General features: G+C 40.1%; 1 protein-coding gene across 1 annotated transcript; it reads right to left on the reverse strand.

Annotated features, from left to right (window-relative positions):
• Positions 1 to 5,142: 5,142 nt before the first annotated feature.
• Positions 5,143 to 5,964, reverse strand: LOC136283780 (uncharacterized). The gene has a single exon (XM_066172975.1). The coding sequence runs from the start codon at positions 5,962 to 5,964 to the stop codon at positions 5,143 to 5,145; it is 822 nt and encodes a 273-aa protein (XP_066029072.1).
• Between the last annotated feature and the right edge of the window lie 15,378 nt (positions 5,965 to 21,342).

Here is a 21,342-nt window from a genome sequence, read left to right on the forward strand (position 1 = left end):
ATCAGAACTTATTTGAAACCCTAAACAGCAATTTCAGGAAAAAGAATATTTGTGGTTACAGTTTTACAGTGAAATATAAAATGCATTAAGGCAAAGTATTGTACCTCAAAAAGCTAGAATCCAGTAATACCAATGGAAATTAAACAAGGTTAGAAAAGGCTTTTCCATTAATTCCTTAGATAGCCTTGAGTGAAGTAGGGAATTTACTTGGTCTGGGAAGGACCTTTGTGACGTTATGTGAATTGAACAATTTGATATTGTTGAACTCTATGTTGACGACACCCAGCCAATCTGATGTAGGCGTGGTAAACTTGTGGCAAAGATTAAGAAGGACTCCACCAATGAGGGATGTATCTCTGAGAGAACTTAAGCAAATATTCTTTGACAATGATTTCCTCTGGTTCCAAATTTGGTGGGAACTGTAGAAAGCCCCTGATGTCATCCATAGTCACTTCACTGTCTCCTACAATAAACAGTTCTTTAATGGCATGGTAAATCTCCAAGACCAATTAAGAGATGCAAGCTATTGTATCATGGACAGTAAGGTTCCTTATCACTCTCATCTTGTATCACTCTGGAAAAAAACTACTGATCACAAGTAAAGAAACAAATAATTGAGTATGTGTCTTTATTCTTTGTAATAGGTTGATCTTGAGGGTTTGGTTTCTAAATGTGTTCATTTATCTTTTGAGAACAGTAATTAAAACTGAAGTAAACAATCCTTACAAATCTTGCAGTCAATTTCATGGGAAGTCCATAATCTGCAAAACACTATTTATTTCATTAAAGAAGTCCTAATCAAAACTGGTGACATCTTCAGAAATCTGACTTATGAATGAGCAATGAAATCTTGGAACTTATTTTAAAGCCCAAACAGCAACATCAGGACAATGGTTAGTCACATCCTGTAAGGTTACAGAGAATTGCTACAATATTTTGAATCTAGTCACATTGATATATTAACCAAACAATAGCCTTTATTTATTCTATTACTATGGTATATTTTGTCTGGCAATATAAAAGTTATGTTTAATTGTTATAATTTGCCAAAAAGTTGGCTAAACCAAGTCTACAAGCCAGTGGATTAAAAGTTGTATTGCTCAGAAGATGGCAAGGTTTGGCAACAAAAATAGGATGGCACTCAGGCAAATAATGCTTGCAGAGATTTTTAAATGATGACAAAAACTAACTAAACCATTATAGTGTAGGCAGTTGTTCGTTTAGTAGTAAGGGTGAGGTTGGAATTGATAATTACTCGCAGTTCTGTAATGCATATGATCCTGTCCATATTTTTTTCCTAATGTGAGGCAGTTCACCTTACTGTCAACTTTGTCAAGAAAAGTCAAGCATGGGTAAGGATGATGTATTTCTTATAACAGGCTGAGCTTGTGGTGGTGGTTTATATGGCCTTCCTTATTCTAAGAAACCTGGTGTTTGTTAGCTTTCTTTCTGCTTTCTCTTTGAAAAAAATTTTGAATGATCAAATGTGATCAAACTGAATGGTGAATAGCTACATCACCCAACTACATGTCTGTAGACTACTATGTAACAGACTGCATTATGGGGCAATTAGAGTTACACAGATACTTTAGTTAGGGTTCATTCATGATGTTTAAGGTATTGTGACCAAGGCAGGTTCTGATGTTGTTATTTGAACAACGAGACAGACTTAAAGCCACAAATAAATTTATTTATACAGGAAAGTACAAAAAAAGAAAGGGGTGATTATAAATAACAAATAGCAAACCACTGACAAATAATTTACAATAAAATAATTAAAATAATGAAAATAAAACAAACTAGTAAAACTACAATAGATTGTCATGGCAATGTACTAATTTAACAAACAAGACAATTTCAAAGTATTGCATGACAGAACAGTGATCATTTTGACACTTAATAACTACTTATCCTCTTATCCAAACATATAACTATTGAATAGTGAGCTATTCTTAGAATTAAACATGAAATAACTGAACACAAATAAATACTGATAAAACAATAGCTTAAAACAACATAATATTAAATAAAACTAATCTCAATAGCATTTTCATACATTCCCTTTCACTTAAAACTAGGAAAACTGGCAACATATCATTCTGTGACAGGATAAAATCTCTCATTACTGATAAACTAGACAATGAAAACCACAATGAAATATCCAGTTTCACCAATGAACTAAGTCTACTACAGTATTGCATAACATTTCTAGTGACTGAAAGGTACAGATTAATACAATGTTCTGAAAGCTGACCACATTCTAGACAAATTTTGAACATGAATCAACTAAGGATTCAAGGAAAGACTAGACAATTGTATTGAGATAAGTACATATGAACTGTATTATTCTTGAACTTAAACTCTAAGACATAATAACAACGTCAAATGTGACATACCAAATCCTCAGTCAAATAGTTCACCAACTTGCGGTTACAATGGAGTTGATTTTTTCCTCTTTATCAGAAATTTATAAATCAGAATTTACTTTTCAATAATTGACTCTGTGTAACTGGTTTCAAAGAAATTTCATGGTTGTTCCTCTAGAGATATACTTTGAATAAATTTGAGTGAAAGTAACAAACTGTCAATACTTTGAACGGCCTCCACTTCTCATCTCTTCCCTTGTAGCTATTGTAAAATTTTGATGGTCACAGTGTTGGTCCTAGTGATACTGTATGGTTGCTGTATTGTTTTGATGCTCTTAGGGCCTTTTTTAATCTTTCAAAAGGTGTTGGTAAGGAATGGTGAACAAAAAAAAGTAAAATTCAATTTTGATGGTTATTGCCTATAATTTTAGTTATGACCTTTCCTTTCCTATTAATGCCTCATGTAATTGGAAAGTTGAGACAGTGGCAGAGAACCCTAATAGTACAAACTAGTTGCCTTGTACACTTGCTGTGAAAGTGGAGCCTTTGGTATTGTCTCTTGCCACAAAACTGGTCATCCAACATAGCCCACCCATTACAAATTTTTGATGAAAGCTGCTATTGTACTTCTGTGTAAGCTTGTTCTGCAGGCAGTGTAGTGAGATCCTGTGTGGATTTATTTTCTTTAGATGACTAGCCAGTTATCAGTGTTGCACCATCACAAATAAGACAGCTGCAATCTTGAACCTTTTTTAGACCTAGCTTGTTTTTTTTTAATTGTCAGGAGTGTTAAGATGGTTTTTGCACTGGCTATGTGTAGTTTTTCAGACAATTTTCAATCCACAAGGAATGTGTTTCATTGGTCTCTATTTTGTTTTGTGGAAAGATACATCTGTGACCTTAGCAGTTAGGAAACCAAAGCAATTTGCACTCTATACCATCCCCAACAAGTTGTCATCAAGAGAGGTGCTCAGTACCAAAAATATTTCCTCAAGGGAATGCTGTGCTAAGGACTGGAAATTCTTCATTTCATGAAGATTGAACAATATTGGCAGATCAGCCAATGGTGAGAAATTTGGATTTCAAACTTTCTCTTTAACAAGCCAGTAGGCTGTGTTATGTGCCTTAAACATGAGGTCATCTCTGTTGAGTTTCTTTTCTTGCCCTTTTTTTTAAAATGAAATATAGAGACTTGATCCTGTATTTCAGACTCAATGGGATCTTTGTGATGCTGAATGTGGCTGCCTCTGAATGTTACCCCAGCTAGGTCCGAAGGAGTTTCAACGATAAAAATACTACTGTCGTCATTCACAAGATCAACACTTTGATCTTCAGATAACAACTTAAGTTCTCCTTTACAAATGCAGATGGCCAGGGGTTTGCATTGATGGAAAACTGCGCATCACACCTGTGATGAGGTGAAAACATGGCTGCTCTCATGGTTGAGCGGTCACCTGGCAATTTGGTGACAACCGCTGACCTTACTAATCGCTTACTACAGTACAGCTGTAGTAACATGGCTCCTCAACTGCCTCCATGCAGTTCCAAAGAACAGTGAACATACACAATTCTTGAGAACTCTGACTTAAACACACTATTGGTACTATACTCTGAAAGTGGCTTCTTGAAAATTCATGAAAACTGTACTGGAACCGTTATTGAATGAACTTAAGTATTCGAAAGCATGTTCAATAGTCCTAACAGTCTTCAAGCATTCTTTCTTGGCTCCTCGATGGGGACATCCCTGGTCTCCTAGTGGAAATCATCCTTCTCTACCACTTCATCCGCAGTTAAAAGTACAACAAGTTTGTGTATAGGTCTGTTTAAATATGATGGCGGGCCCTGGCATTTGCCATGATCATCCAAATGTCCATCTGCCATTAGCAACTTGACCGTTCTGACTAAGCCATCTTTACTAGGATAAATGTGCACCACTCTTCCAAGTGGCCACTTGTTGAGTCCAATTTTTTCTGACCTGGAAACTTTGAAAAATTCATTGGCACAGTATTACAATCTTCTCCAACATCTGTGAGAATAGATATCACCTCTTTGAAATTCTCTTGGAGGTGGTAACACTCGCTTGGCTTTCATTGTGAGGAGATGATTCGGTGTTAATGGCCCTGGAGCCTCCACGTTACATAGGTGATCAACACTGAGAGGTCTTGAGTTGATATAATGTATTCGACTTCTGTTATGAATGTACGCAAAGTCTCATCATTGAGTTGGTTCCCGGCCTTTAACAGTAATGGTTCAAACACATTGTGTACACTGCAGATCAACCATTCCCAGCTACCTCCCATATGACTGGAATGGGGGACGTTCATTTTGAATGGGATCCACTGACAACCATTCCTTAAAAAATACTCATGAACGTGATCTTGATCCATCTCGGACATCGCTGTCTTTAATTTGTTTTGTGCCCCCATGAAATTTGCTCCCTGGTCGGACCTCAACTGCCCACAGTGCCTCTCTGATTTATGAAACGGCTCAGTGCATTAATGAAGGAAGACCTGTCCAGGGAATTGGCAGTCTCCAAGTGAACACTTCTTGACCCCATACACGTGAACAATACTCCATAGCACTTGACATCACTCCTCCTCTCTTTAATGATGAACGGTCCAAAGAAATCAATGGCACTATATGAAAAAGGGAGAGCTGGCTCAAGCCTGTTGTCAGGAAGAAAAGCCATCTTCTGCAGCTCTGTGGGTCTGCGTAGTCGTCTACATGTTACACAGCTCGATATGAACCTCAATACTGCGGAAGATCCACTGATCAACTAATAGCCACCTTGACGAAGCTTATTATGCATCATCCTGTGACCCATGTGATTCACTTTCAGGAGGTGATGTTGAATCAACAGATTGGTCAAATGGCCCTTTTGTGGAATAATGACTTGATGCTTGATATCAATTGGAACATTTGCTCTTCTAATACGTCCACCAACACAAATCAGTCCATCTTGGTCTAAAAAGGGATCTAGTTTGTGCAACGAACTAGACTTTCTTGATGCTAGGCTTCTTTCTCTAACTTGTAAGTTACAGAGAATTTGAAGCTCCTCATGGAAATGTTCGTACTGCAAACACCTGATGATGGTCTTCTCTGCCTCTTGAAGTTCTGACACAGTAACCTTGGGCACTATCTTCTCAACCACTGCCTTTGACCTTGTCACTGGTTTTCCGGGCTTTTTCACTTCTCTTCCTTGAAATTTGGACTTCAGTTGTAAACATAGGGCTATGACCTTCATAGCTTGGTACCATCTGGATACACCATCCAGTCTGCTTGTCTCGAAATGATCAGGAAACAGAACAACACTCTTGACTTCCATGATCAATATGGACCCTTTTCTCACTTCCAGGTCGGACTCTTGAAGGGGAGACACCTCTACAATTTCAGGTTTACAGGGTCCTATCTTCCACAGAGGTTCTGGACTTGTGAGACATTGTGAATCTTCTGACAGCTGCTTTGCTGTTAGTCCTTGTGACGCGTCGTCCACAGGGTTACTGCTTGTGTCAATGTAGAACCAAGAGTTTGGATCAGTTAGGTCACATATCTGCTGAATTCTATTAGCAACGTAAACATGAAACCTTTTTGGCTTCATTGATGTATCTGAGAATTACTCGACTATCTGTCCAGAAGAAGTCTTGGATCTTTGGGTACTCTAACTCCTTCCTCACGAAGTCACTCACTCTTGCCAAGGTGGTGGCAGCAGCTGACTCCAATCTTGGAATAGTCTTGTGTTTTAGGGATGTTACATGTGCTTTTCCAACAACGAAAGAACAGTGAGCTTGGCCATGTTCGTTAAGATGAGAGCATTGACCATAACCATCCACTGAAGCATCTGTAAAAGTAGTGCATTTCCACTGCTTTCATGGGGGCCAAAATGTTTTGGCTTGAAACATCGTGGTATTTCCAGTTTCTCCAACTCTGTGATTTCTTGTCGCCACTTCTCCCACTGTGGGCGTATATATTCAGGAATGGGGCTATCCCAGTCCAACTTGTCTTTGCACATCTGTTGGAGTATCTGTTTTCCTTTGAGTGTTACAGGGGCTATGTACCCATTAGGATGATATATGGAGCCAACGGTCGACAAGATGCCTTGTCAGGTCAAATCCAAAACTTCTAGGCCAGAAATCTTTCTGGTATGGATATGTGTGTTCTGTTCTTACATTGTGGTCAATAGGAGCTGAGTTGATGGCCCTTGTAGATTTAACCATTTGCAAAGAGTTTCAGACATGAAACTGACATTTGAATGGTCGTCTAGGACTGCATACTGCAATATTTCCTTGTCTGGCTCTCCCACTGGCCTGACCCACACTGGACAATCGTAGTGTGATCAAATCCTCTGTTTTGATCTGGAATTTGGCATACACTCATACAATTCGAGAAAACTGCACTGTTCTGTGTTCGTTCTCTGTGAAGGCAGGTGGGATGCATTTGTGAGCAAGTTCTGCATTTCATTCTTGCTCTATAGTTTGCTATTTGGTGACTGCTACTGGCTGCACATCCCATGTACAAACATTCTTGGAAGAAGAAGTCTTTCCTTTCATTGAAAGGCTTTTTAAAAAAGTCACTGCAATCTTCTAACTTATGTACTGCACCACAGAACAGGCAGTTGTTCACTTTGGCTGGACCAGAGTGGCTTGGTTTACTAGCACTACTAGAATCTGCTTCACGGTTACCACAGCCAACAGCTGATGTGGCAAGGGACCTACCCCTGTTCCTATCTGGCCTCTGCCTAACTGTTAAAACTTGGACAGGCTTTCTAGTTCTGGTATGTTCGCTTTATCTGCTGCTTCTCTGATGAAACTGGGAAACTTGGAAAAGGTGGCCTAACCAGCTTCATCATGGGTATGTCTCCATTGCTTGATTGCATCTCTCCACTTAATTTCAAGGCAGTAAGGTAGTTTAGCCAACAGCTTGACATTGTCCTTTGCATAGTCCAACACTGAAAGACCTGGGACGATTTCTTTTGCAGCCAAGATCTTGCCCAAAAAATCTGAGAACTCTCTCGTGGCAACAGCATTCTTAGGTCCTATCTTAGGCCATTTCTCCAGCTTGCTAATAAATGCCATACTCACAACAATACAGTTCCCACACCTTTCCTGTAGTATGGACTTGGCTTTCTGGTAAGCATCTTCTGTACCTATCAGAAGATAGTGTTCCACAGCTTGTTTTGGCTTTCCTGTTACAAACTGATTCAACATATTCAACTTGATGTCTGCTTCCATTGGTCTGGAGTCTTGAACTTCTTCATTGAGGAAATAGACCTCAAAACCACTTGAAAATCTGATCCGAACCTTCTTCACGGAAACATGATCAACCAGTATCGAACAGGATTTAAGTTCTTCGCCTTGGCCATCCTTGAGTTCTTGACGAGTAGTTGTTTAAGTTGTTATTGTGGCTGCCTCTGAACGTTGCACTTGCAAGGTCCGAAGGAGTTTCCACAATAAAAATACTACCGTTGTTATTCGCAAGATCAACACTTTAATCTTCAGATAACAACTTAAGTTCTCCTTTACAAATGCAAATGGCCTGAGGTTTTCATTGATGGAAAACTATGCATCACACTTGTGATGAGATGAAAACATGGCTGCCCTCATGGTTGAGTGGTCACCTGGCAAATTGGTGACAACCGCTGACCTTACTAAACGCTTACTACATTATCGCTGTAGTATCACTGGATCATCTTATTAAACTGTTCACAGGGTGTGGCATTGAAATTTTGTATTGCTTGCATAAGAAGCAAAACATTCCTCCTCCTCCTTGGTGAGTCGAACCCGATTTCATGCAAGTGTTTAGGTTCTTGTGGAACAACCAGTTGTGCACAAATCTGTCCTATCTAGGCCTCAGCTGAGATTGTTTGTTAGCTGACAGGTGCTAATAAGAGTCTCTTACATACTTGTAGAGGTTTTACATAATAATGTCTTTTGAAAGGGAACATAGTATTTTGACTTCTTTCATAGTCAGAGCTGTGTCTCCAAGTGATCTCTCTACGTTTCGCATTACTTCCTTTGGTTTTAATATTGTCATACTTCCCTCCCTTGGTTATTGAGGAAACCAACAGTTCATGTGAAATCTAACTCTGAAACATCTTTACTTGCTTTGCACTGACATAAGCTGTTCTCTGGAAGCTTCCTCAGTTTAATATGCTTTACCTCTCTCCCCTCTATATTCACTTTATTTAGTTCTTGGTGATATTTCTGGAAAAGCTCTTCTGTGCACTAAGGGACTCCTTTTACCTATTTTCTGAAGTATTTGTGTGACCATATAGGGGTGAAACAAAGCATAAGCCCGAAGGAGCTGTTGACCTTAAAGAACTGCTCATCTGTAATATCAGGTTGATTAAACAAAGAAACATTGTAAAGCAACCTTACTGCATGAGCCATCTTGAATAAAACTGTTCAGAACTGACCAGGGCTATGGTTCATACCTTGATTTTGCTTATTTTGATAATTTTTTCTTCTTCTAAGGCCTCTGATCACTTTTTATCTCTTCTTGATACTTGCTTTTATGTTGTGCAATATCTACACTGAGCAGATCTTGAAGTCTGTAACCCTCTTTGGTATATTTGCAAGGAATGTCAAAGGCTTGGAAAAACTTAACAACAGCAACTGCACCAATATCGAAATGAGAAACTGCCTCATACAGTCCTAATTTTAATGTATCAATTCTACCACCCTATTCAAAGAGCCATTTTGATTCTGTTTCTTGCCATGAAGGCACTTCTGCAGCAAGTCCTCCCCACTTAGTCAAACATTCAGGCTTTAGCTTGGCAATAACCATGCCTGATATTCTAGAGAAGTCTTATCCATGCAGTCATGGGGTTTACGCTGTTTACGTCCTTGGCTTCCACATGGGGACACAACCATCGTGTGACAAGCAACCCGTCTTTTGCTATTTGTTGCCAAGTTGCAGTGGAAAGATTTCTCCGTTTCAGGTGGAGGCATATTCATAATTGAGTAGAAGTGGCCTGAAATAAGACATTAAGACTGTATTTAAAGGGGAAAATTTAAAAAAAAAAATCAATACAACTAAATTTTAAGAAGAACATAAAAAGTATTGCAAGCCATAAAGTGATAATCTAATCTACAATATCTCTACTCTGATTTATCTATGTTTATTTAATTTTGGTTTTAAATGAAAGTTAAGATTAGCATAGTCAAATATTTTAAGAAAGCGAGTTCACAAGTTTAGCACCACCTAAGGAAAAGTTTTTTGAGGTATTTGGTTTTTTATCACTTTTCCTTGATTTTCAGGCCGAGGGAACTGACGACAAAGTAAACAAACCCTTCTCCACACTGGCATGATGACGTTCAGTGTCAATGTCAGTTACTTTAGTATCCTGAATAACAATCAGCTCTAGGCCACCTTTTCATTAGAAGTTTGATAGATTTCATTGGCATATACTGTTTGAGAAAAGTGTACCACATATACTTTATCCTTGCTTCTTCCACTGCCTGCTTGCTGTTGGGGTTATAACAGTGAGACAAATTGGCTGTTAAGCTTACTAGGAATGGCCTTAGTTGGTACGGTGTATCTGCCTTAGCAGAATCACAAGCCGTTGTCTAAGAGTTATCATTCAGATGTAAATATATATTTATATCCAGGAGTCTTCCTCTTGGTGTCACCTTTGCAAATTCAGTGATGCCTAACATGTAATAATCTTTTCAATACTCTGAAAGTGGTGACAAATAATGGATGCTCATGGCAATTGCCAACCTAGATAAAAAATCTCCCTAAAGTCAATTCCCTTGAGGAGGTGGGATTTCTTTTCCACTTGGACTTTGAATTACAAACCTGTTTGTTTCAAAAAGAGTGTAAGTCAGCATGTAGTTGTTATCAAGGAGAAAGTAATCTAGTGGGGACATTTAAACTCAGGAAGTGCTTGTGCATCAGGAGGTGCTTCTGTCCTCTACAAACCATTAAAACAATAGTTATCTGGCCTCTTTGCTGCTCTTACATCGCCATTATCTGCCTCCTCTTTTTTATCCTCATTGACGATGTTTCTTAGACCAATTTTATCATAATCTGGCTCCTGAATTAGCTTTGTCCTTTTTATTTTTCAAATCCTTTAATGTAGAGTCGAAACCACCTTCCAGAATAATGAAGTTTCTGGCAAAATAATTAGGTGCTCTCTCTCCCTCTCTTATTTCTATCTACATTTATTACGGTATTAACATTGCTGATCCTAGCAATATGCAGGACACGTGTCATATGAACTTTGTAATAGATCCTGCTCACTGTGAAGTCTCTGTGGCTCGGTGGTAGAGCATCATCCTGAAGTTTGCTAGAGGGCGAACGGCGACACCATCTGACAGCTGGCTCTTCTGAGCATTTAGGAGAACCTCAAAGCCGGATTCATCTTGGTAGAGCTCCAGGACAATAAGGATGACGTCTGCACTGTTCGAGTTGAGGCTCATGAGATCTCCACAGCTGATTTTGTTACCATTATGGCAAACAATTGTCGCGAGCTGCGGGGCTATGGCTGACTGAACACTGACAGGTGCTGGTATGGGAGATGGCGTTGTTCCTGCTGGCACTGCTTGGAGTGAAGCTGCTGGTTTTCTCCTCTTGATAGTATTAGTAGTGGGTTGTTCTGGCAGTGGGAGTACATCGCAGAAAGAAGCAACGAGTTCTTCGTTTCTGCACTTCACTGTAAGGAGTTCTTGGAAAGGATCCACCACTCTGATCACAGCTGGTTTTCTGATGCCCTAGACATTGACTGAAACTTCGTCGCCTGGCAGCAACTTGTTGAAGTTCATGCTGGGTCTCCAATGCTTCATGGTGTGAACGTCAATCATTGTACATGGGCAAACTCAGTTGACGCTGAGAACTGCATCAAACTGTCGGCTCCAACCATTGAAGGTAACCTTGTTTCTGACTTAAGATGGTGCATAGATACTGTCGACTGTCAAGAAGACCTTCGCATTTTTTCCCGATTTCATAAGCCATAGTGCCTTTGTTCATTTTCCCCTACCTGAAGTTACGCATGCTCTCTTTCTCTTTCTAGCTTACTTGCATTTTTCTGTGCAACGTTTTTCAATGGGCGCAATTCCGTACTGAGCGCAGAATCTGAAGTTCTTATCTTCTTGAAGTTCTTTAGCTTTGATTCCTCATGGGGACTCAGAATTTTTTTTCTTTGTTCCAACACCCGTTATGAGACATGCTTGCAGGTGGGACTTAAATCTTGTCTTGTCAACAAATATTTGCAATAAAGCTTTATGAAAACAACTCAAACCCTGCTAAAATAGCAATTCTGTGCATATTTTGCAAAATTAACAATTAGTGACTGGTAATGACTAAAGGAAAGACTTGCGATTAAAGGTAATCAAGGTTATTCTGCTACAATAATAATACTGATAAAACTAAAAGGTTTGATATAACACTAGTATCCTAATGTTCAAAAGCGTTTTACAGTGCCAGTGAAAATCTTAAAAAACTCACAATAAGAATCAGTCTAAAAGTAATAACAAAAGGTTTTTTAAGTCTGTTTTTTAAATAAAACTCCACATCTTAAACTCACACATCTTAGAGGATGTTTCACAGAGGTACCACCATTAATAGAAACATATTGCATAAGATCAGACAGGTTCATGTAAGATTGTAACCATAGGAGAGGCTCACCAGTCATACCAAAAAATGAGAGAGCAGAATGTCATAATAAACAGTATCAAAAATAGGAGATAAATTGTCTCCTTTCTCAAGCAGTTCTTTGACCTTGTCTAAGTTATGAGCCCAGCACAAAGATTTTTCTTCATTCAGCTGATCAATAAGCCTAGAGGTAAATCTATATTGATCTTTGTTGGCTTTCCATCAAAGCTGAGGAAGCTTTTTGAACTTTAACTTTTTTATCTCACAAATATGGGAATCGGCAGTGTTGGAATTTGCCCCCTTATGATCAGATAATTAATAATTTAGCATTTGGTTCATCAAATCAAGGACTCTATGGCCATGGCTACATCTAGAAGATTTGTCGATTATTCAATAGAACAGTGAGAGCTTTGACTCTGCCATCTCCTTCCAATAACTCATGACATACCCTTCAATGATCAGTTGATTATTAGCTTAAAATGCATTAGCCAGAGTACTAAAACTTAAAGCTTATTAGTAAACCATATGCGACAAACACAAGAGTAATGTTGAAGACAACTTTTATGGAAATCAGTGATAGAGTATCGGAGAATAGTGGTCATTTATATTAATCATCCGTGAGTAGTGAGACGCCGCAGTCTGTACATCTTCCTGTGTACACTTTGGTACCTCTCATTCTTGCATCCATTTCCTACAGCAAACTTAAGCTGGGCACCAACATTCAATGGATTCAATGGCAAACTCTTGAAAGTTATGTTGATCCCTGTGGAATAGGGGAAAACAAATAAAAAAAGATTAATATCATGCAATAAAGACAACCGAATACAGTTCGTGGGCCGTCGATGGGTGGCTACATATATTTTCCATTTGGGAGAAATACAACTGCCCAAATAATGGCCCAAATGGAGAGGGAGTAAAACAAATATATTATATAGAGAGGAAACTAAAACGAGTATCTGTCACTAGTAATCCTGAGTGTTCTGGTAGTATGGATTGGCATACTGATAAGTTATAAAAGCAGTCTTAGCTATTCTCTGAGGAAACTGGAGTAGCACATTTAGGGGGGAACGAACATACCTTTTGTAACATTCTGATTTCCAGCGTCCGAGCATTTGAATCTCGTAATCTTTAAGTCCAGCCAGAGACGCAGAGGTGGCTCCACCGATCCTAAAACTGTGCCCGCTGTAGGCTGTAGGATCAATGCCAACTAGTCGCAACAAATGAGACACAAATGTTACTAGGTGTTGACGAGTTAAGACTTGCTGATGCTCGAGCAGGAACAGTGGTGAATCTTTGGGCATTTGTGGCCGACTTTGTTGAGGAACGACGTTAGACTTCATTGCACAGGCTGGGCAGATGACATGGTTTGTATGTGACATATACAACGTTACCCCTTTGCTGTTGGTCTATTTTAGACTGTTTAAGTCGCACCGTCCAGTAGTGCTCCCCGGTCGGAGACTGGTGAGAATTGACGTCACTGAGTGTGAGATGCCAAGAGGGGTCGAAGGGTTCGGTGCCGTTGACAGTAAACTCGCTTGCTTGTAAGAGTAAGAAATGGCCACAGGTGATTGCTGACCAGAAGACGATATCGTTACTAGAGAGAAAATTCACAAAAGGATGGATCTTGCATAAGAGATCAAAGGTGATAGGCATTTTTCGCTTCGGTGAAGTGAAATATTTCTGTTCGATACCAAGCAGAGTTTGTTTTAACCGTAGACCAGGAAGCAGTGGATTGCTGTAGCCATTAGCAACATGAAGAGAGTGAATACCGGCCAGGTAAACACTAATGGATTGAGGTTTTATGCGCGCTGCAAGATGCATAACAAACAGGATGAGCCGGCAAGGGGCTCAGGCCGTACGTGTCACAGAAGCTGAGAAACTGTTGTTGAGCTGCAGTGTGGGTTCGATGAGTAGAGTCCGCGAGGCCAGAGCGAAAGTACTCCTGAGCATTTACTTGAAGTTGGTCAAAGGAACACGTGGTACGAACGTGGGATGTTCGCTGAAGTTCCTTGAAGGTGATGGATCTGGAGAGGGGAATGCGGTGAGCGGAAAACGAATAGGAAAACCATTTGCCAGCGAAGTATGCTCCAAAGGCTGCATGGCTGGCGTCAGTAAAAAGTTTCAAGGAAGAATTGGGTAGCCATGTGTCTTGATAAAAGAAGCTACAGCTGTTCCACGAGGTAAGAAAGGTTTGCCACCAGTGAATGTCCTTACGGAATGCGACAGTGAGACGGATACGATGTGAAGGGTGGCTAGCTTTGCTGAGTAGATCGATCATGCGACGAACGAAAGTTCTTCCAGGGCGACATACAGACGAAATGAAGTGAAGCTTTCCAATCAACGATTGTAGTTGACGCTTTGTACAGTGTTTACGTGATGACCACTTGACCAACATATGCAATACTTCGGCTAGTCTGGTTTGATCAATTCTTGCTTCCTGAGCGGGAGAATCTAATTCAATTCCGAGAAGAATCAAGTTTGTTGTCGGCATGACTGTCTTTGCCAGGTTTGTAGTGAAGCCGAGATGCTCACATGTTCCCAACATAAGGTCCACAAGTCCAGAAGTCGTCAAGATAGTTCCAAATGGGGGAGGTTCCCCTAGACAACATGACAAACTTGAGGCCCTCGACGAATTTTAGAAAAAGGCCTGGTGAACTTCAAAGACCAAAGGGAAGGAAGGTGTCTATAAAATAACCGGACACAACAGTACCATCGATCTCCACAGGCCAGGTAGATCCAAGAAGTTCCCAGTCCTGTGCGTTAACCAGAATGTGTCGAAATGCATCAGAGAGATCCAGTTTACTCATTAGAGCACCAGTTCCAAATTGCTTGAGTAGTGTGATTGCGCGGTTGAGCGAATCGTAAGTGCATGTAAACAAATCCTTGGGGATACTGTCATTAACTGAAAGGCCAGCGGGCCACGATAAATCATGTATTATATGCCACTTGACAGGCGCTGAGTGCTTCTTAGGAATCGCACCCAAAGGTGTTGTGTTTCGTCCTTAGCTCCGGTTGGAGCATAGGCCATTGACCACTTCTGTCCTCCATCGGGTTCTGTCCTGGGCAAATCTTCCCTAAAGTGGCCCAAGTGTGGCCCCAGTTTCTCATTTGGGACTCTACACCTCTTCTCCAGGAGTTCCTGGGACGACCCCTCTTTCTCTTGCCCTGGGGGTTCCAACGTAGTGCCTGCCGGGTGATGTTGTTAGCCGGTTTCCTTAGGATGTGACCTATCCATCTCCACTTTCTCTTTGAGATCTGAGTTATGATTGGTTCCTCCAAATTTCTAATTCCCACAGCATCTCGTTCGTTACCCTATCAGTCCAACTGATTTTTAAAATTCGCCTAAGGCACTTATTGACAAAGGTCTGCAATTTCTGGGACGTTTGCTTAGTTGTTCTCCACGTTTCTGAGCCATAGAGGAGGACTGCTTTGACATTGGTGTTAAAAATTCTAAATTTGGTTCTCCGTGAGATGACATGGGAGGACCACACTTTCCTCAGCATATTGAAAGCTACTCTGGTTTTGTTTATCCTGACCTTGATATCTTCATCGGAACCTGCTGACTACACTGCCTAGGTAGACAAAAGATGTTACTTCCTCCAAGATGGTATCCCTCACTTTAACTGGTCTGTTGTGGGTGCAGTTGACCTTCATAACCTTGGTCTTACTCACATTCGGATGCAGCCCTAACTTGATGGAATTAGCTGTTAGCCGTGCTGTTTTGTCCTGCATTTGTTGGTTGTTACTTGACACCAGGGCGATATCATCAGCAAACTCTAGATCTTCAAGTTGCTCCAATAAGTTCCACTGGATCCCATTTCACTGTTCTCTAGTTGTTTCCTTCATGATCCAGTCGATAGCAAGTAGAAACAAAAACGGTGCCATCAAACGACCTTGCTTGACCCCAGTGTTGACCGTGAAGCTATCTGACAATCCACTAGCATGAAGGACTCTGCAAGTCATCTTATCATAGGAATTTTTGATGATTCGAATGAATTTCCCCGGTATGCCATAGTGTCTCATAAGGCACCAAAGAACACCTCTATCGAGGCTATCAAAAGCCTTTTCAAAGTCGATGAAATTAACGTAAAGAGAAGTGTTCCATTCAATTGACTGCTCAATGATTATCCTAAGTTTGGCTATTTGGTCGATACAGGAGTGGTCCTTCCCAAAGGTGAACCAGTGAAATTCTCAAAGGGCAGGGTAAGAAACGGTCCAACTTTACGGTTAAGGTCAAGTTCACATTCGATCTCCCTGGCCATGGGCTCAGGGTTGAGGATCGCGGATATATGATTGGTGTGTATTTGGTAATCACGGGAAACGGGTTGATAACCAATGCGTACTCCAAACTCAATGTCATGTAATAAATTTACGAAATCAGTGTCTGGGTGTGCCCACAGACATGATCGCAACATCTGTGGGTTGAATGGCGATTTAATTCCCGGCAGGGCCTGGGCAATCAGCCTTGGGGTGGTCCCCCCTACAAGCTTTGCAAATGTGGGCTCGTTTACAGGCGTCACCGAGATTGCACCATTTTTGCTGGTACAGGTTGCAGCCCTCCTGTCCTGTAGCAGTGAACCACTTGTCGAATTTCCATGAGTCAGGTGCGCTCGCTCTGGAGAACTGGGAGCTGGTGCCCGTGGGTTTTGCCACTTCTTTAGGCTCCTCCTGCGCGAGAAAGGGACAATCCCGAACAAGATGATCGAAGGACTTGCAATGTGTGCACTGCTTTGGGTGGGCGCAGAGAGCGGAGGCGTCAAGGATGGTGGTGTAAAGTGTGGTGTCTAAGACATCGAGACGGATATCTTTGCGCGAGGCCGCCCATGTGCGAGTCTGTACATCGAACATGTACACGCAAGGCCAACGAAATTTGCGGTTGGCGAGTTCAATTTGTTCTCGATACGCTGCCAGCTCCAAATAGCGCTCTAGTTGTGCTGAAACAATTTCCATTTCATATTTGGTCCACACTTGGAGCCATAAATCGAAGGAATCGATGAGGCGCTTGCGTCGTGGCCTGGAGATAGCGATCAGGTCAGCGGAAAGCGAGTGCAACATCCCTTCGTCGCTTGGGCTTGATCGCAAAACACTTAGGGCAGATAAAACGTCAGAGAAATCCACGTACTCACCATTTACGGCAGCTGGGGCGAATTTCTCAGGTAAATGATGGGGTTTGGAGGCACCGCTAACGGACGGCAAGTTATCAGGACCACTTGGATGACTAGCCTCATTAACTGGTTTGGGGGTGTTCCTGACGGAGATTTCCTCCATGCGCTTCTTCATCGTTGTCTGCTCTTCTGTGAGGCCTTCCAGCTGCAGAGACAGGTTTCGCATGGCTTCAAGAAGGTGCTGCGACTGATCCTGCTCCTGTGTCCCGTTGAAGGGCTGAGTAGTGGAATCAACTTGACATGGCGGCGATGTCGCGTGCTCTGATAATTCTTGTGCTGCATTACTTTCCTGGGTTAAGGACGGTCCAGCGCAGTACTTGCCTGGAAAACCGAAGGTATGATCCTTCTTCGGCGTTTTGCAATCAGGGCAGAGCGAAGAGCGTTTGGGTTTGCCCATAATAGCGAATAAATTACAAAACAAAACTACGGAGCGATAACGTGGACAGAACGAACGATCAAACGTCATCCACGTAGCAAGGAGCTGAACAATTTTGACAAACATTTGGTAGATTGTTTAAATAAAATAAATAAACCTAACGATTAAAAAGCTAATCATGAATTTGTATCTGCAAATCTTGCTCTACGCAATTACTGTCTGTAAATAATCTTATCTAATGCTTGCATTTAAAAACAAATATAAAATACTCAAAAAAACAAGGTATTGACTATAAAATTGTTAATGATATAATATGTAATAAAATGCTGAAATCTCAAATCGATTTATGCTATATTTCAATAATTTTTAGAAAGCACCTCTAAAGACTCTTAACTGGAACATTTGGAATTCCTAGTTACTGGTATGCTTCGCAAAATAATGAAGTCTTGATGTCTTTCATAAATTTTAAGGTGTTAGTTTCATGTCTGATATTCTATGGTAATTTTTCCATAACGTGGGTGCAGCCACGGAAAAGGCTCTGTTTCCCGACATCTTTTTCAACTTGAAGGAAGGTTGAACCAAGAAAAACTCATTTGACCTCGGGTGCTATGGGAATTTTTTTCTTTACTGAAATCAAATTCATGATATGGGTAGGTGCCAGTCCATGAATGGCCTTGAATATCACTAGCAATATCTTGAACCTCATCCTGAATCTCACTGGTAGCCAATGTAGCTCTTGTAATACCATCGTGATGTGACAATAATGGGAAGAGCTGCTAATAAGCCATAATTGTCCTTAAGTGTTTACACAGGCAAATCATAGTTGTCTTTGCTTGCCATTATCCTTTTTACCCTTTCCTTGACTTTTTATGACAACTTCCCTTGAGAAAAATGAACTTCCTAGTGCAAGAAGAGCTGCTGTATCTTCTTTTTCCCCGATGAAGCCAGGTCACATGAGTATCCCAAACTCTTCATTGTGGTGACTGCTTTGCGTACAAACAATTTTTTGGCTGGGGCTCCCTCAACAACAATCATTCGCTCAAGCACAGTCTCCACGAGAGCTCCAGAAACAAACACCTCATTTCTGAATTGTTCAAGTTCTGTTAAGGCTGCCTATAGAGATGGTCATGATTGAGCATCCCTCCCATAGTTTCCTTTGCACTTCCTGCCAAGGCCCTCTGGAGATTAGTGCTTGTTTGCATATTAATTAGAGGTTGGTCATATACCAAATATTTAAACAGAGATTTGAATTAGGGCTCCTTTAAGTGGATTTCCCAAAAACCAGGGTAACTCCAAACATGATACTGACTTTACAAGCGTTGCTGTTTACTCTTTTCGTCTAGCTTTGTTTTGATCTGCCTGGCTGAGAGTTCCCTATCCATGAGGTAGTAAGTGTTCCTCAACATCACAATAAGCTTAATCATTCTGAGAAGTGTGAGTGCAAATGTGGACAGTTTAATTGGGGTGGCAGCTTAAAATCTTGCTGAGGTAAGGGTCATCTGGATTATTGCAAATGCCTGTATTTTTTGATACTTTAAAGCTAATATCCTGATAGGTAATTTGAACTTCAGCATTTTCAAATTCTCCTTGTGGATCTCTGAATATCCTCCATCCTCATTAGACGTCTCAAGCTGTGCTGCCAATCCCAATTTTTAATCTTCATTTTTTAGTTCTCTTATAGGTTTAGAGGCTCCTTCCTGCAGCCTAGAACTTCTCTCTTTCCTTTTTTGACTTTCAACTCCAACATGCGAGGGCAACTTTGCTCTGCTACCAGTTGTTACAGAAAAATAAAAATATACATAAGTGAAAACTGAGGCTAGTACAATATAAATACAAAAGGCCAGTACACCTTGAAAACACTAGCGAACTAAAACAAAAATTAGGCAAGGTTTAATTTATTTAGGTCATCGAGAAAGCAAACGTTAACGTTAACCTAGCAGCTGCTTTATTTACAACAATGTGATGATAATTTGAGATTATTCACAAGTGTCACAAATCAGTTCTACACGGAACGTTAATTTTCCTTGAAACTCACTAATATGAATTTAATACCACATGTATTATGATCAAAAATTATCAGATCGTTTAGAAAAAAGCATTATTATACCATGAAAATATGTTTTGCGGTAGCTAAACTCATGGGCAATGAGTAGTTAGTGAAATCCTTACAAAGGTATGCCAAAGCCCGGGAATTTCGTGAGGTGATGAATTCTTGGGTCTTGAACATTGGTCAGTGGTTAATCCAACACTGATTTAATAATAAGATCATTTTCATGACCCATGGAAATGACGTGTCACAAATGTGTCTACTTGTGTGTATAGCATCTAATTATTGCCACATGTGAATGTTCATCAACTTCTCATCCTACGTGTCCTGTGTTTAACTTAGTAAGGAACAAGAAAGGTCAAAATAATTCCCTATCTTTTAGCCAATTACTATTAAGACTGAAGCTTTGAGACTGTTTTCATTGCTAGAAGTGTATGGCTGCAGATAGCCAGAATCAGAATGAATTAACATTTCAAAAATAAAAGTTGAATTTATCTAGAATATTTTAAAATTGTAACAAAAATTTATATAGCTTCAAAACTATGCTCATATTCAGAAGTGTTTCACATTACATCAAGTATTATAAACTAGCACTGAACACTTTCCAAAAAGGAAATGCTGAAAGATATTTCTTTAAAGTAGCTAGGCTGCTGCAGGCCCTGATTGGTAATGGCAAAAAAGAAAAAAAAACATGCATAAAAAAATTCATATTGAAAACCACATTGTTTGTAATACTCTACTTCAGGTTACTTTTGTACGTCACTTTTGTTAGAAACAATGATGTCTCTGGTAATTGACATCAGGGAGGTTGGATGAACAATCTGCAGTATGTAGACACAGCAGTTACATAGATGTGTCAATATGTATATTGGGGCTTCTCATCCCAGAATATTCGTAGTCAACTCATGCTACAGAAAATGGAGTCATACACTGGCCTGAACGGCCATATTTCTGGTAAACAGACTTACTCTTTACCTGTACCACTGTAATATTAATGTGTTCAGAACCACATGGCAAAGTCCTCAGTTGCAACTGTTAAAGGTGGTGAAACATTAGAAAGAGGCATGACAGTTCTTTTTTCTGTCAGACTTTCTTCCCACTATAGACCAAATTTGAAGTCTAATTCTTCTTCTTAAAAACATGGGGGGGAGCTGTCCATTGGAATCCCTTTGAGGTATAGGGTTGTTCACAAAGTTGCCCAATTATTCCAAACTTCTTTCCTGATTCACAGCCGGCAAATAAACAATACTTGCTCTTCATTTTTGTTGTGGGTTGAACACATACAGGCATCCATGGGTAAGTTCTGCTTGGCTTCAGTGCTGTGTTGTGAAAACATTGCAGCTACAGTTTAAAGGCCTGCATGGAAAGCAGTCAACTGACCTCCTTGAGGTCTCCATTATTAAATGGATTGATAAATGTATTTAGTATAATTATTAATGCCAAAAAAAAAGTCCAACAAAAGTTTAACATTTTAGCAAATTTGATTCTATGACTGCAATTTTGAGTTGGTAATGTTTGCAGGTTGAAAGTGACAATTTATTTTATATACTAATTTGTTAGAAGAATTCAACCAGGCTGGTAAGCTGGATTCATTGGGAGCCTTAACAGAACAATTTAATTATACAAAATTTGTCTAGCAATGTAAAGTGGAACAAGTTCAGCAGCGAGCTTGAATTAAATGGGAGCTTGTTAAAATAGAGTAAGTATAACAAAATACATATGGAAATATGAAATGCAAAATGAGCCCTTGAAAAAATTTTAAAAGATATACATACACTGTATATTACATTAAAGTGC

Source organism: Pocillopora verrucosa, chromosome 10, assembly GCF_036669915.1.
Source record: "Pocillopora verrucosa isolate sample1 chromosome 10, ASM3666991v2, whole genome shotgun sequence".
Lineage (NCBI taxonomy): Eukaryota > Metazoa > Cnidaria > Anthozoa > Scleractinia > Pocilloporidae > Pocillopora > Pocillopora verrucosa.